Source organism: Chiloscyllium plagiosum, chromosome 14, assembly GCF_004010195.1.
Source record: "Chiloscyllium plagiosum isolate BGI_BamShark_2017 chromosome 14, ASM401019v2, whole genome shotgun sequence".
Lineage (NCBI taxonomy): Eukaryota > Metazoa > Chordata > Chondrichthyes > Orectolobiformes > Hemiscylliidae > Chiloscyllium > Chiloscyllium plagiosum.
In genome coordinates this window covers 72,988,338-73,005,790 of record NC_057723.1, presented here as the reverse complement: position 1 = coordinate 73,005,790, position 17,453 = coordinate 72,988,338, and the positions used below count along the sequence as shown (strand labels likewise).

Below are 17,453 nucleotides of genomic sequence, written 5' to 3'. Positions count from 1 at the left end.
TCTCAGGCAGACCCTTCAGCAGGGCATCAGCAGGCAAGAGTATCTCGATTGTGTAAATGGGAAAGATTCTATTCTAGGTTTCCTTGTGGGTGAGGAGGTTTGGACCCCACCTTCCAGCACCTAGCCCTGTCTTGGGGGCAAATGATTGCAGCTGTATAAACCCAAATCTCCCTTTCGCTGGCTGCCCAGGCACCTTCCCACATCTCGGAAGTCCTCTTGCTGCCCAACCTTAATTGCCCTTGAGCTAAGTTATTAAGGGCAACCCAGAATCAACCACTTTCGTGTAAGCCAAAGCCCAGAAAAGGTCTGCGCATTTCCTTCCCTAAAGACAGCAATGAATGTGATGGCTTTTGACGACAGTTCATAAGGTAGTTATTGTGCTCACCATTTCTGATACGAGTTTCATAAAGGAGATGTAACTTCCCTTTGCCATAATAAGATTTGCCTCCAACCCATCACCTCTGGATCTACTAGTCCAGAGGCACCACCATGACATGACCATTTCCCTCTCACTCCTACAGCCATATTCTTACTCCCACCCAGCCTGTGGACGCGGACGTGGCTGTGTTTAACCATGAATCAGAGAAAATGTCTTTCGATAGTACCCCAGTCGCAAAGACTTGTGTGTTCAAATCCTGATATACTTGCAGCTCTCTCTGGGGCCAATCTACCAAACCCCCAATCCCAACCTGCTTCCATTAGAATAAGATCCAAATAACCTGTGGGAAGTTTTGCATGTGTCTTAATCAGGTAGAAAATTATAAGTATTGATGTGGTGTGAACATCCATCCTCATTTACTGAAGTGAAGTAAGGGTGGTTCATCGGGGTGAGATCACCACTTCCTCCTGTGGTCTGTTGCTATGACAGTCCTTCCTGAGGAAGACTGACAGCAGTAATCTGGGTACAAAAGGATCGTTAGAGTACTCCACTACTGTAGATCTCCATCCCTCTTTCCAACAAGTCTCTGTTGAAGCTATTAAATGTTTTGTCGATGGAAGACATGGCAGGAAAAACAAAGCTTGCCCTTAATGGAAAGATGGTGAGTACCTTATGACATTGTGGTCTGGCTCGCACTTTGTTGTTGAAGTTCGAGAATCCGTTGAACTGTTTGTTCTCTCAGGCTCGTATTTTGAAAGAATGCGTGTCACTCACATAGATTTATATCTGTGTTCACCTTAAAACAATCGGGGCGTGAGCTTTCTTTCATTAATTCACACACTTTTCAACACTGGCATCAAAGTCAAATAAATCGATATGTTTCTGCATAGACTGTGAAGCTGTTTATAATTCAACTGTTCTGTTTCTGGAAGAAAGGTTTTGATAACATTATAGTTACCCAACCTCTTGGTGATCACCACAGACTACGGGTTGCAATCTTGCAGTGAAAATTTGATAACCGGCTGATAACAGACATTTATATAATTCCTTTTCATAATACTTGAGCATTGCATTAATGTTGCGTAGAATGACTCAAGTAATGACGTGAGGGTCAATTTCCTTCAAAGGAAAAAGAGGGAGAATATTCCCTGCTGGGGGAAAAAAAATAGTTTGTTACCACTGAAATTGACCTATGATATGCTAAAAACACATAATAATTGAACACTTCTGGCACTGTACTGCTTGCTTATTCAGAAAAGCTTACTTTTCCATGACATGTCTGTATTGGTTGACAGCATGCTGAATCTTGGGTAGGAATTGAAGGCTTAAGATCTACTTTCTGCAACTTGTGATGTGTTGTGTCATACAGTACCGTGGGAAGTTGCCCTGCAAAACTGTTCAATGATGTACAGACAAATTTATTGACAGTCATAGAGTCATACAGCTTGTACAGCAGGGACTCTTCAGTCCAACTCTTCCATGCCAACCAGATATCCTAAATTAATCTATTCCCATTTGCCAGCATTTGGGCCAAACCCTCTCAACCTTTCCTATTCATTTACCCATCCAGATGCCTTTTAAATCTTGTAATTGTACCAGCCTCCACCACTTCCTCTGGCAGCTCATTCCATAAACACAGCCCCTTCTGTGTGAAAAGGTTGCCCCTTAGGTCCCTTTTAATGCTTTCCCGTCACACCTAGTTTTGAACTTGCTTGCCCCAGGGAAAAGACCTTGGCTGTTCACCCTATCCATTCCTCTCATGATTTTACAAAATTCCATAAGATCACGCTCTCAGCCTCCAATGCTCCAGGGGAAATTGCCCCAGTCTATTCAGCTTCTGATTATATCTCAAACATTTCCACCCTGGAGACATTCTTTAAATATTTTCTGAACCCTTTCAAGTTTCACAACATCCTTCCTATAGCAAGGAGACCATAAGTTCATGCAATTTTCTAAAAGTGGCCTAACCAATGTCCTGTACTGCTGCAACATGACCTCCCAACTCCTGTACTCAATACTCTGTCCAATAAAGGAAAGCATACCAAACGCCTTCTTCACGATCCTATCTACCTCTGACTCCACTTTCAAGGAACTATGAACCTGCACTCCAAGGTCTCTTTGTTCAGCAACACTCCCAATGACCTTACTATTAAGTCACGCCCTGATTTGCCTTTCCAAAACACAACACTTCACAATTATCTGAATTAAACTCCATCTGCCACTCCTCAGCCCATTGGCCCATCTGATCAAGGTCCCATCGTAATCTGAGGTAACCTTCTTTGCTGTCCACTACACCTCCAATTTTGGTGTCGTTTGCAAACTTCGTAACCTATATTCACATGCAAATCATTTACATAAATGACAAAAATCATGTGAAAATATTGCCTGTATATCTGCTCTAAGATCTGTAATGATTATTTTTACACCTTTGTTCCTTTTGATAAAACAATTTCTAATGATAGAAGGTGTTTCTGCTCCTATATTTTGGGATTTACCAAGGGATTAAAGCAGGTCTTCTCCAAGTGAGGGTTTAGATCCCAAATGGGATTACAACAGCAAAGGAGAACCTCTCCTAGCTTCTTATAAAGCTTTTCTGTGTACTCCCACTACTCATTGAGGAGTTGTGGGAACTTTCAAGCTTCCAAGTGGGACTACAGTGGGAAAAGGTTCAGGATGTAGCAGGTTAAAACTTTTTGCTGGGGACTTGAAGTGTGGCATAATCAATACACATTCAAGAGGTGGAGCTGTGATAAGGTGGCACAGTGGCACAGTGGTTAGCACTGCTGCCTCACAGCACCAGAGACCCGGGTTCAATTCCCGACTCAGGCGACTGACTGTGTGGAGTTTGCACATTCTCCCCGTGTCTGCGTGGGTTTCCTCCGGGTGCTCCGGTTTCCTCCCACAGTCCAAAGATGTGCAGGTCAGGTGAATTGGCCATGCTAAATTGCCCGTAGTGTTAGGTAAAGGGGTAAATGTAGGGGAATGGGTGGGTTGCGCTTCGGCGGGTCAGTGTGGACTTGTTGGGCCGAAGGGCCTGTTTCCACACTGTAAATCTAATCTAATCTAAGGTGCAGTGCATTCAGAAAGCTGTAAGTCACTGGTACACCTCCTTAACCCTTTCAATAGGATGTGGTCAGAGCTTCTGAATGAAGCGTCTCAGAGATATGTTTGCTGCCCGTGACAGGATTGAGTCATTAAGAAACTGTGCACTTTATCCCCCAGGCAGCAGAAATCGTGTCTCTTTGTTCCACTGTCTCGTTTTAAAGACCCTGACAATGATCCACCCACAACCTTGAAAACCCAAAGGAAAACAAAGCAAATTGACACAGCACGCTCTTGTAAGTTGTGAGAATGTTCCCAGAGCTGAATAATAAAGAGAGACTTGAGAAGTTAGGGCTAATAAGTCTAAGGGGATTCCTGGTTGAGATGTTTGGAATTCCATTTACCGTATACACACGAACCACATTAACACCAGTTGGGCTTCACCTAATGACACGACGTGAATTTTGACGGGCATGAATTTCAGCCCCACAAACATAGTATCCATGTAAGAACCGACCCCATAAATTTAACCTTAAAATCTGACTGTTGCTCGAGTATATATGGTAGGTTCCAGGTTCATGATTTCTCCCGCACACTAGAGAGAAGCAACAGAACGTTTACGAAGGAAGAGAATTTTCAGTGATTGGAATGTCAGCAACATCCATAAACAGACACACAATGAAAGCTGTAGTGGCAGGCAATTTGGCCCATTAAAGCTAATACTGTACCATTCATGGCTGATCTGATTATAACCTTAGCTCTGCACTCCTGCCTACACCTGGAAACCTTTTGCCCCCTTGCTTAAAAAGAATCTATCCACCTCTACCTTAAAAATATTTAAAGGCTCCACTTCCTCTCCCTTTTCGGGGAGAGAATTCCAAATCTCCGCAAACAGACACGGGAAACAAACAGTTGGCCTTTTCTTTTAAATAGTGACCCCTAGTTCAGCTGAAACAGGCTTTGGGTTGAATTCAAAACAACAAGCACTGGAGATCACTGTGGGTCAGGCAGCATCCATGGAGAGAGAGAGAGAGCGAGCTAATGCTTCGAGTCTGGATGACTCTTCATCAGAGCTGAGGTGAACTGTGGAGAATGCAATACTAAGGGAGGTGGGGATTTGGAGTGCTGGGGGTGTGAACAAACATTGATAGTTCAGATTAAGTCCTACCCCATATATTTTCAATATATAATTTCAGTTACATCACACTGTAAACTTTTACTATAAATTCTGTGTCTTACAATCTTATACTCCACAACCACCTGATGAAGGAGCAGCGCTCTGAAAGCTAGTGCTTCCAAATAAACCTGTTGGACTATGATCTGGTGTTATGTGACTTTTAACTTTGTCCACCCCAGTTCGACAGCAGCATCTGCAAATCATCACCCCAGTGGGACTGTATGTCCTTTTCAGTCCGGCAGTTAGACAAATCATTGTCCTGCCATTCTCACATTCCGATTACTTAAAATGAACTATCAGCATTCTTTCTCCCCCAGCACTCCACCCCCTCACACTCCACCAATAGCATAAATGCTGCCCCCTCCCCTTCACTCTTCACACTTCATCTCTGTTGAGAAAGTCATCTGAACTTGAAACATTAGCTTGCTCTCTTTCCATGGACGCTGCCTGACCTGCTGTGACCTCCAGCATTTGTTGTTTTCAGCACAGCTTCCACTGTCTGCAGTAATTTGTTCCTACATTGTGTTGAATTGGTCAGCTGTAAGTAATCTTCCTTGGATACACAATGCTCGTACTTGCCAGATATTTATTCACTGAATCTAGCAAGCAAGTCACATTAACACCAATATCTCTGCTATGAGCAACAGGGAACGTACTCGCAACCTTTTCATCAGGGATCAATTTCAATATTAGTCTTCGAGCTCCTGGTGAAACAAAGACACCTGTTTGTATGGGCATGTTATCCCTGCTTTATTGACAAATGGCAATATCACATGACATCAGGTTGAATAATAAGAACGTTAAGAACTTGAGCGGCTCAGTGGTTAGCGCACTGTGTCCTCGCAGTGCCAGGGACCTAGGTTCGATTCCAGCCTTTGGTGACTTCACGCCTGTGTGGAGCTTTCACATTCTCCTGGTGTCTGTGTGGATTTCCTCTGAGTGCTCCAGGTTCCTCCACGGTCCAAAGATGGGCAGGTTAGGTGAATCGGCCATGGGAAATTGCCCACAGTGTCCAGGAAAGTGTAGTCTAGGTGGGTTAGCCATGGGAAATGCAGGGTTATAGTGGGGGGGGGGGGGTGGGTTTGAGTGGGATGCACTTCAGAGGGTCAATGAGGACCCAACGGCCTGCCTCTACACTGTCAGAATTCTAGGAGTAGGAGTAGACAATTCAGTCTCTTGAACCTGTTCCACAATTTGATACAATCATGACTGATCTCATGTCTACCTCAATTCTACTTGCCTGCCTGCTTTCTTCAACCGAGGAGAAAGTGAGGACTGCAGATGCTGGAGATCAGAGCTGAAAATGTGTTGCGGGAAAAGCGCAGCAGGTCAATGCCCGAAACGTCGATTCTCCTGCTCCTTGGATGCTGCCTGACCTGCTGCGCTTTTCCAGCAACACATTTTCAGCTGCTTTCTTCAACCCTTTACTAAGTAAAAATCTGTCTTCTCCTTAAATTTACTGAATGTCCCAGGATCGACCATGTTCTGGCGGATCAGATTGCCAACACTTTGAAAGAAGTAATTTCTCTTCATCTCTGTTTTAATTCTACTGCCCTTTAACTTAAAATTCTAGATTGCCCTTCATGAGAAAACATCCTTTCTGTGTCTACATTGTCCATTTAGCATCCTATACTCCTCCATTAGATCTCCTCTCATTCTTCTAAAATCCAGAGAGTATTGGCCTAAACTTCTCAATCTCTCTTCACGAGAGAAACCTCTCACCTCTGGACTCAACCTTGTGAACCTCCACTGAGCTACCTGCAATGTAATTACGTCCCTCATCAGGCCTAACATGCGATGAACGGCTGAGGATCCTGGGATTGTATTCATTAGAGTTTAGAAGGTTGAGGGGAGATCTAATGGAAACTTATAAGATAATGCATGGCTCAGGAAGGGTGGATGCTGGGAATTTGATTCCGTTAGGTGGGGAGACTAGGACCAGTGGGCATAGCCTTAGAATTAGAGGGGATCACTTTAGAATGGAAATGAGGAGACATCTCTTCAGCCAGAGAGTGGTGGGCCTGTGGAATTCATTGCCACGGAGCGCAGTGGGACGTTAAATGTCTTCAAGGCAGAGATTGATAAATTCTTAATCTCGCAAGGAATTAAGAGCTACGGGGAGAGTGTGGGTAAGTGAAATTGAAACACCCATCAGCCATGATTAAATAGCAGAGAGGACTCAATGGGCCGAATGGCCTTACTTCCACTCCTATGCCTTATGATCTCATAATCTTAAGTAAAAGGACAAACGTTGTACTCAGTATTCCAGGTGTGGTCTCACTCATGCCTTGTGCAGTTGTAGCAACACTTCCATACTTTTGTACTCCATTCCTTTAGCCGTGAGTGCCGAAATTCGACTTGCCTTCCTTATTACCTGATGTACCTGCAGGCTAGTTTGCAGTGATTCATGCAAGAGGATCCAGATCCCTCTGCACTGAAGCTCTCTGAAGTTTCTCTCCCTTTCGATAACGAATTGCCTTTGGATTCCTCTGACCAAAATTGATAACCTCACACTTATCCATGTTAAACCTTCACTGCCAAATTTTGACCCATCCATCGCTATTTGTAAATTTCTCATTTCCTCATTGCATTTTGCTCTTCCACTTATTTTAGTGTCATCTGTTGCGGAAAACAATGCAAAACTTTCAAGTCATCAGGCTCTGATTACATTCCAAGGAACTTGCCTGGCCCCTAGCAGTGCGTGTAATATTCACAAAGGTCATCAGTGGTGAAATAACTCTGCAGAGGCCGGTAGCCTGTCACCAACTCACACTTTATTTACACATGGGGCGTTAAGCTCCCTCAGAGCTAGCTCTTCAAGTGAACAGAACTCCTGACACAAAACAGAAGTGCTGGAAAGGTTCAGCAAGTCTGGCAGCATCCGTGGAGAGAAATCAGAGTTAATCGACCCAAAATATTAACTCTGATTTCTCTCCACAGGTGCTGCCAGACCTGCTGAGCTTTTCCAGCAATCTCTATTTTTGTCTCTGATTTATAGTATCTACAGTTCTTTCGGTTTTTATTTGGAGCCTCAGACACTCCTGTTTCGATCTGTCAGCCAGGGCTGCCTGATTGGACCAGGTTCACAGCCCCAATCAGGGAACTCAGATTCTTTGAGGTCCACCTGGCTGACCTTGTTAACAATCACTTCAAATGGGGTTTTTCAGAATTCGTCCTGATCTGATTTAGTAACTGCAAGTCCCCAAAGATTCCCAAATGGCTTTGGGATTTGGCAGCAACACGTTTCAGGTCACAACTTCCGCAAGTCTGATTTTAACTGAATGGATTGTGAATGAGTTGAAACGTGAAGTGGATCTCAGTTTGTGGAGTGTCAGCTCTTTGCTGACATCTGACTAACGCTTTTAGAATTTACCCACATACCGTTGTGTTTCCCGTGCTAGATCAATCAATGTACTATTGAATGAGAACATTTCTGAGTAAAAGTATATTGGGCTGACAAAACCTAAACTGTCATCATCTAAATCATCACAACAAGTTGGTCACGGGTTTCTGGTCACAGGGTCTGATACACTGAACTTTGCAAAAACATGTTCACCGTTAGTGTGGTCTATATGCGATTCTGGCCCCACAATAGCTCAGTCAGTGCAAAAGAACTAAGTGGATTTCCTAGTTCAGCTTGATGCTGCTGTAAATCCCAATGAGGCAATTGTTTTCTGCTTCAGCTGAGTGCACACACCGCCTCATCAAAAACAAGAGTGATTAAACTCAAAATAAAGCCCAGGTATTTTGCTGCTTTTCTTATTTTGTACGAAGTTTGGGAAATGACCACCCATATTCATCATGCAAAGGGGAATCCCGAATATGAAAATAAAATTCCGTCATAATAATGTAATGCTCAAGATAGTCTGCATCTCCTACTCTTTGTATTTTGGGTGGCTGCGTGGGTGCATCTGGCCTTTTAACATCGGATTTAACTCTTTGCCTATGTTCATTGCTTTGGGAAATTTCAGCAATCTGACTTATGAGGCTATAACTTCGAGATACTGTTTTGACACATCACCCTTATCATGTGAAGTGCAAAACCAAATGGCTGATTTTCTGAATGTATTTATGTCTGTGTACGTATTTATAATAATGCTTTTTTATGCCGGTGTGTGTTTGTGTGTGCGCATATACATATATATATATTCTCTATCCAGGAGAGCAATGCAGACTGAGTCTTTGAACATATTGAAGGATGAAATAGTCAGATTTTTTAAACTGTAGGAGAATCAAGGGTTAACTTAGACCTTGAAGTATGGGTAATAAAGGTCATCATCAATAGGTCATCATTAGTAGGCCCTCTATTACTCAATAAGGTCTTGGCTGGTCTGACATTGGCCTCAACTCTATTTACCCACTTGTTAACCCTTGATTCTCCTATAGTTTAAAAAATCTGACGATTTCAACCTTAAATATATTCAAAGACTCAGTCTGCATTACTCTCCTGGATAGAGAGTAGACACACACTGCCATCATTCTCTCCAACTGGAACAAGACTTCCTTAATTCATGCACCATCCTGTTTGATTTCAAGGATAACAAATTCCATTTGCTTTCCCAGTTACTTGCTGCAATAACATACACATTTTCTGCTGTGAGAATACCTCTGTATCCTGCAGTAATCCCTTGTATTACACATTATGAAATGCCTTTTAGAAATACAAATGCACTTACGTCGATAGGTTTTCATGTTCTATTGCTCAAGAACCTTAATAAATTTGTCAAACAAAACTTCCCTTTTGTAAGACCATATTAGTTTTGCCCAATTTGTATTATGATTTTCTAAATGTTTTGTTACAAACAGATTCTAGCATTTTCCCAATGCTACATGTTCAGCTTAATGGCATATCATTTCCTGGTTTCTGTCTCCCTCAATTCTTGAATAGGGACATTGGAGTTGACATGATCCAATCCTCTAGAACCTAAAGCATTGTGTAAGATTACAGCCATTTCATCCACTTTCCCCGCAGTCACTTCCTTTCAGACCAGAGCATGCAAACTGTTTGTTTCAGGGAGCTTGTCAGCCTTCACAGGAACACAGAAGCATTATGGTGTGGAAGGAGGCCATTCGGCCCAGCACAGCTGCACCAGCTCTCTGAGTATTTTAACTTAGTGTTAATCTCCTCCCTTTCCCCCATGCCCTGCACACTGTTTCTATAATAGGAATCATCCAAATCTCTTGAAAGCTTCATTTGAACTTGCATCACACTTCCAGGCCGTGTGTTCCATAACTACTCAATGTGTCGAAAATTTCTCTTAAATTGTGTTTGTTTCTCTTTCCTGTTAAAGACCAGTCCAAACCCCCTCAAAATATATTAAGTAGATAGTCTAGATCCTAACCCTTTCTTATTTTAAAGGTAAGTGTAAGGTGTTGCATTCCAGATGCAATTCGATTGGTCAAACTACTTGGCGAAATATACTTTATTTTTGCACTACAGTTAGAACACAGACAAAATAAAAAAAGACAAGAAAAGAATTGGCTTAACTGTAACTCTTTCAAAATGCTTAACAAAACAATATATATAATAACCACTATTAATTGATTGTTCCCATATAGTAACATCCCATAAACACACCCTTGGCAAAGGCAAATTCAGTAAAATAGATTGTCTCACATGCAATTCTAGCAGCAGGAAGAGAACTCCAGCTTGTGGCTGCGACAGTGAGAGACTTAAGAGCTTCCACATCCAGCTTCAAGACCTCAGCAACGGCAGAAAGATAAAACTAAAATTCCCAGTTCTGTGGGAGCTTGACCCCACCCATTCAGGCTGCTTCTATTATTCCAACATTTTTTTTGATCCCAAGGCCTCACAAGCTGGTTACTTTATTGGTTTTGAGCAATCTGCTCATCACCTTTGTCTCAACTTTTCTTCATAAAAAATAAAGCCAGATCAAAATACACCTCTTAAAGCCATATTATCATCACATTTCCAAATGCTTTAATATTGGCCTGTCTGGTCCTCAATCCATTTATGAGGTATGTTTGTGAAACCTACCATCAAATCTCCTCTGAGCTTTATCCTCTCCAGAGAAAACAGTCTCAATTTCACCAAATTATCCTCATAACTGAGGTGTTTCATCCTTGGGCCGTTTCTCCCAAACCTCTTATGCACTTTCTTCAATGCATTCACGTCCTTCCGAGTGCTACATGTAGAACTGTGAACAATACTCTAGCTGAGGTCTAACCAGTGTCTTCTGTATGTTCATCATAACTTCCTTCCTCTTGCCCTCTATGCCCTATTATGAAACCCCAAACGCTAACTGCTTTATTGAGAGCTTTCAATATCTGTTCTGCCACATGTAATGACTAATGCACATACTGTATATGCTCAGCACCCCCTGCTTCTGAAATGTTTTATTTTATCCTGTCTCTCTGTGTTCTTTGTTCCAAATAATGTCACCTCACACTCCTCTGCATTGAATCTCTGCTGCCCATTCACCCTCTCCACTAATGTGTTAATGTTCTTTTGAAATTCTACACCGTCTTCCTCACAGTTTCCAATTCTCCCAAATTTTGTATCATCTACAAACTTTGAAATTATCCCCACACACTAGGATCGAGATTACTTATAAATGTATCAAGAGAAACAAGGGTCCCAATATTGACCCCTGGGGAACTCCACAACAAACCTTCTTCCAAATCCAAACGTAGCCATTAATGTGATTCCTATCCCTCAGACAATTTTGTTCCCACATTGTCAGTTTCCTTTTTATTCTGTAACCTATAACCTTTCACACAGGTCTGTCTTTACTCTGCCTCCATGGACACCACAACCCCCTTCAACCCTTTCTGCTATCTCTTTAAAAAGCTCCGCCACATTAGTGAGACACAATATCCCTGTAACAAATCCATGCTGACTCTTCCAATCAATCGGCATGTTTTCCTCTGCGATTATTACTTCTGTCAAAAGGTAATTGTTTCCTAAAGTTTCTCCACTGCTGAAGTTAAACCTAATGGTCTGTAATTGTGGATTGATTACTGCAAGCATGATCGAAAAAGGGTGCAATGTTTGTAATTCTCCAGTTTTTTTTAGCACCACCCCAGAATCCAGGGAAGATTGAAAGATAATTGCAAGAGCCTTTGTAATTTTCACTTTCAAACTTGGCTGGAACAACATCTGTACCATAGATAGACAGAGATGCAAGATTTCATTTAGTTTCTCAGCCATATCTTTTGCTTTGAAGTATAACTCCCCTTTTTGGACCCTACTCCTCAATGCATCATCCATTTACTACATGCCAATAGAAGGCTTCGGAATTTCCTTCTATTTTTGCTGCTAGTTTTATTTCATGATTGCTCTTTGCCTTTTCCACCTCCTTTCTGAACCTCCAGTATTCAGTTTCATTCTCAGTGATACTCCCTACCTGCAGAAGCACACTTTTTCTTCTGTATCTGAATTTCTGTCTCCTTGAACACACAGAGAGCTCTGGATTTGTTTGAACTAACTTTCACACTAGAAGGCATAAGCCATCTCCTCTTTTAAAGTTGCCCATTGTTCAATTCCTATTTTTCACACTGACCTCTGGTTTCAGTCTATTCCTGTAAATGTTCCATCGAAGTCTGCTCTCTGTCAGTTGACTGTTCTTATTCTGGATTGACTAATGTCATCTTGTACTGCCATTCTGAACTTTGGTGACTCAGTGGTCAGCACTGCTGCCTCACAGTATCAGGGACCCGGGTTCATATTGTACCCTCAGGCGACTGTCTTATGTGAAGTTTGCACACTCTCCCCTTGTCTGTGGGTTTCCTCCGGTTTGCTCTCACAGTCCAACACTCTGCAGATTTAAGGTAGATTGGCCATGTTAAAATTGCCCATTGTGTGCAGGGTAGGTGATTTGGTCATGGGAAATGCAGGGTTACAGGGATAGTGTAGGGGAAAGGATGCTCTTCAGAGAGTTAGTGCAGACTCAATGGGCTGAATGGCCTGTTTCCACACTGTAGGGACTCTATGATTTTGGAAGTCCACGTATATGTATAATAATCACTAAGTGTTTGCCCACTATCACTTGATTTATTTGACTTACTTTATTCCCCATGAATTATATCTTGCAGTGCCTTCTTTCCTGTTATACGAGGCATATACTGTGATAAGTAAATACTGTGAACACAATCTTACATTACCATTATCCCATTAATATGTGGGTGATTAAGTCCTCCATTATAACTATTCTAACTACCTGTCTATATTTTCCATTTTTGCCACAAGATGATCTTCCCATAAAGCAACCTGGTTCTGTGATTCCCAAATCCTATGAACTATGCTCCATGTATTCATTTATATGCTGTCTTCTTTACTGCCACCCTTACTCTGATTCCACTCATTAATTTGCCATTTTCCACTTTGTTACTACCAAGTTGTTCTTCTATAAAGCCCGTTTTGTCAGCGCCAATTGGCTATAACACGACTGACAAATTTTGGATGTTGTTTGTATAATGTGAACTTTCTGCTGAATGGATATAGCATGTTTTCCAAAGCGTGATCTTCGACAGTATGATTTTCTATAGTGATTTTCTGTGGCATGGTTTTCTGTAGTGCAAGATTACAGAGGAACACAACTACCTCACTCTATCTGTCTCTCCCAGCATTTTGTGGACCTTGGTGTGGTTTTCGAACATTCTTGTTCCTCTGCTGAGTTAATTTACATGCTCACTAACAACACCTGAGCTACAGGGTGAGAGGCTGAACAGGCTGGGGCTGTTTTCCCTGGAAGCTAAGGGGTGACCTTATAGAGGTTTATAAAATCATGAGGGGCATGGACAGGATAAATAGACAAAGTCTTTTCCCTGGGGTGAGGGAGTCCAGAACTAAAGGGCATAGGTTTAAGGTGAGTACAATTGCAACATTTAAAAGGCATCTGGATGGGTATATGAATCGGAAAGGTTTAGAGGGATATGAGCCAAATGCTGGCAAATGGGATTAGATTGGGTTGAGATATCTGGTTGGCATGGACGAGTTGGACAGAAGGATTTGTTTCCGTGCTGTACACCTCTGACTCTATGACTAGCAAAACGCCCCTCAAGGAATTCAGTCCTGGCTCTGTCCAATTGCAACCAGTTGGATTTTACAAGTGTCAAACAAAATCAGAAATTGCTGGAAAAACTCAGCGTGCCTGCCAGCATCTGCTGAGAGAGAAACAAAGTTAATGTCACAAGTCCAAGTGATTTTGGGATTCTGCACCTGCATAGCTTTGTTTTTATTTGAATGAACAGATGACATCTCTTCCAGAGCCATAACCAGAATCCCAGAAGTCTAAGGATATTTATCCTGCATCATCTCTCTGGGCACACATCCACCTGTCTTATCTTACTATTTCTGAACTCACGTGATTTCAAGTAAACCTGTTAGAATATAACCTGGTGTTGTGTGACTTCTAACTTTGCTCACCCCAGTCCAACACCGACACCTCCACATTGTGCTGCATTTCCCCTGACTAATGCACCTAACCAACATATCCCTGAACACAATGGGCAATTTAGCACGGTCAATTTCACCTAACCGGCCCACCTTTGGACTGCAGGAGGAAACCAGAGCTCCCGGAAGAAACCCACACAGACCCAGGGAGAATGTGCAAACTCTGCACAGATAGTCACCTGAGGCTGGAACTGAACCTGGGCCTCTGGCACCGTGAGGCAGCAGTGCAAACCACTGAGTCACCATACCACTCTAGTTTTACTAGTTTAATAGTTTATTAGTTTTAATGATACCTTTTCTCTTGTGATAATCATTATTTTAAGTACTTTTGTCTCTTTTGTACTCTAATTTCCTACTATTATTAGAATACTTTTAGTCTCTTCAACTGTGCAAAGAGTTACAAAATATTTATTTCACATCTCTGCCATTTATTGCTTGCCATCATTAATTCCTCAGTCTCATTCTCTAAGTCTCAAGCACTGACATTAGTTTTCTTCCGTTTTTAACATAGTTGTAAACACTCTTAATGGCTGCTTTTGTATTTCTTCCCAGTTTACTCGCTTTATCTATTTCCTTCCGCATTTTTAATGACATCCTCGATTTTCCCAGTAATCTGGCCCGTCCCTATTCTTTGTGTCATTTCACACCTTATTCATCTCCTGCTTCTCTGATGCTGTTTGACTTGCTGTGCTATTTCCAGCTCCACGTTTTATTGAATCTCGTTAATCCCTCCCTCCCAAATTAAATGATACCATCCTTAACCATCTTAGTTAGCCCTGGACATTTTATCCTTCTGATGGAGTCTTTCTTTCTTAATGGAAGATTTCTACATTGAGAATTATGTGAATTCCTCTTAAAAATCTGTTACTGCTCCTCTACCATCTTACTACTTATTTACTGAGCCAAATAACTTCCAAATAAAGACTGCAATGCTAGATGACAGGACAACATTCCCAATTCTGAGGTTTTTCCAAAGTGCTGCACATCTCGCCTTGATTGTCTGGTGCTTAGAGCTGAGCTTTGCTGAGTGGGTCATGTTGCCCGAGTGGAAGATTCCTGGCTACCAAAGGATGCATTGTGCTGCCAGTTGAACTTGGAAATCCATGCCACAGGACGTTCCAAACTTAGACCTAAAGACAATGTGAAATTGAACTTCAGACCTTGCAATCTGGATGCCAATATGCAGGAGAAACCATAAATGGACTCAAATGGAGAAAAAGTTCCTGTCATTAAGTGATTTTGACATTTACGTAAAGATGGAAGATGCCATCAACAGGGCTATCAAGCAGCACCCGCTCAGCAATAACCTGCTCAGTGTCACCCAGTTTGGGCTCCTCCAGGGCCATTCAGTTCCTAACCCCATTACAGCTTTGGTTCAAACATGGACAAAAGAGCTGGATTCCAGAGGGGAGGGGAGAGTGATAAGAAGGCCACATTTCACCGAGTGTGACATCAATGAGCTTTGGTAGAAGGAGAGTCTATGAGAATTAGAGGAAACGTCTTCACTGGTTGGATCATGCCTAGTTCTAAAGGAGATGGTTGTGGTTGTTGGAGGTCAGTGAAATGTCTTTCCTGCAGTAGAGTTCTGGAGGGTAAACTTCAATGCCTGGAGACTGTGGGATGACACAGGAGAGGTAACATTGAGGGACAGGTTTTGACTGGGGTACTGGGTGGAGAGTGGTGTGTAGAGGGGTCCGTCTCTGCTTTCCTTTGTAATTGTAGGGCTGGGACATTTTATATTCACCTGAGATGGCACGCTTCGCCGTTTCATTCAATGAACACTCGATTCTTATCCAAAGAGATAGGAACGAAGAACATGTCCTTCTGATGCTGAGTCCACCCATGTGAAAGACTCAGTGGATAGTTACAGGGCAAGCCAATGTCAGGAAGGAGGAGGTAAACTTTTCACTACACTTTTTACGAGGTCCCAGTAGCAGGTTGCTGCTTGATTAAAATCGGCACTCTTCACTCTGATCACAGCAATGGCTCTCCTGAGACCTTAGCCTGGCCTTGAGCCAATGCGTTGACGGGCAGACACATTTCCTTTCTCATTATGTTTTGCAGAAAAGAAATGACTGAAGGTGAGCTACTTCTGCAGGGAAGTCCCCAAATGCACAATGTCAATAAAAATTATTTTGAATAAAGTCAGAGTTATTTTGTGGCTTACCAGCTCACCCAGTTAAATTCCATTGAGGTCAGTGGAGAATAGTAGCAGTTTGGGCGTCATTTCCCCTGTGCGTATCAATTCAAATGACCTTTTAGGACAGAAAGCATTCAGCCCACAGTACAACTAGATCTCTATGAAGTAAGTCACTGCCTTTGTCTCTCAAGCCTGATCAAAATTCATGGCAATAATCCTCCAGTCAGCTGACTCCTTTGTGTTATATCCATGTATCGGGGCGAGTACAAAGTAAGTTGTGCTCTCAGCACATCCCAAAGTATTTGCAAGGTCAAATCATCACTTTGTCCTTCAATGCAGAAAGCAAGCTGTGTACAGTAAGTCTCCCCAAGCAGCAGTGAGATACATGGCATGTCAATTTGATTATTGGAGATGTTTGTTTGTGAGGGAAGATCAGTAGAGAGCACACCAGGATAACAGGGAGAAAATTCTGAGGAACAGGACCAGAAATAAGAGATTATTAAGAAAAAAGGTCTTCTTCCTTGAGAGAAGGTTAAGGGGAGATCCATTGATATTATGAAGGCGTTTTGTGAAGAATGGATGATGCAGAAATAAGGAGGAAGTGTTGCCACCAGAAGGAACCTTGGTAACCCAGAAAATACATTAAAATTTTTCACTTAAAGAAGAGTGATGAGAAGATTTCCCTTCATTCAGTGAACCAGATGTTCTAGAATGTAAGGGTGGTAAACCAATATTCCACAGTAATTCTAGAGAAAGAAGCAGAATGGACTTTTGGGTAGAGATAGAGGAAGCTGATGTGCTGAAAATTTTGTCAAACATTAAGATTGACAAGTCGCCAGGCCCGGACCAGATTTTTCCTCGGCCTGCTTTGAGAAACGAGAAATGCGATTGCTTCGCCGCTTGTGAAAATCTTTGCATCCTCGCTCTCCATTGGAGTCGTACCTGAGGACTGGAGAGAGGCAAATGTAATTCCTCTCTTCAAGAAAGGAAATAGGGAAATCCCTGGCAATTACAGACCAGTAATTCTCACGTCTGTCATCTGCAAGGTGTTAGAAAGGATTCTGAGGGATAGGATTTATGACCATCTGGAAGAGCATGGCTTGATTAAATGCAGTCAACACGGCTTTGTGAGGGGCAGGGCATGCCTCACAAACCTTATCGAGTTCTTTGAGGATGTGACTAGAAAAGTTGATGAGGGTCGAGCTGTGGATGTGGTGTACATGGACTTCAGCAAGGCATTTGATAAGGTTCCCCATGGTAGGCTCATTCAGAAGGTCAGGAGGAATGGGATACAGGGAAA

At 42.4% G+C, this 17,453-nt stretch overlaps 1 protein-coding gene across 3 annotated transcripts in view; it reads left to right on the top strand.

The window, feature by feature from the left end:
* Nucleotides 1-911: 911 nt before the first annotated feature.
* The window catches only part of LOC122556800 (regulator of G-protein signaling 14-like), a 93,845-nt gene continuing 77,303 nt past the window's right edge, over nucleotides 912-17,453 (top strand). For all 3 annotated transcript variants that reach the window (XM_043703996.1, XM_043703997.1, XM_043703995.1), the window contains exon 1: nucleotides 912-1,040. In XM_043703996.1, the coding sequence (XP_043559931.1) occupies nucleotides 993-1,040 (48 nt within the window). In that variant the 5' untranslated portion in view covers nucleotides 912-992. The remainder of the gene's footprint in view (nucleotides 1,041-17,453) is intronic.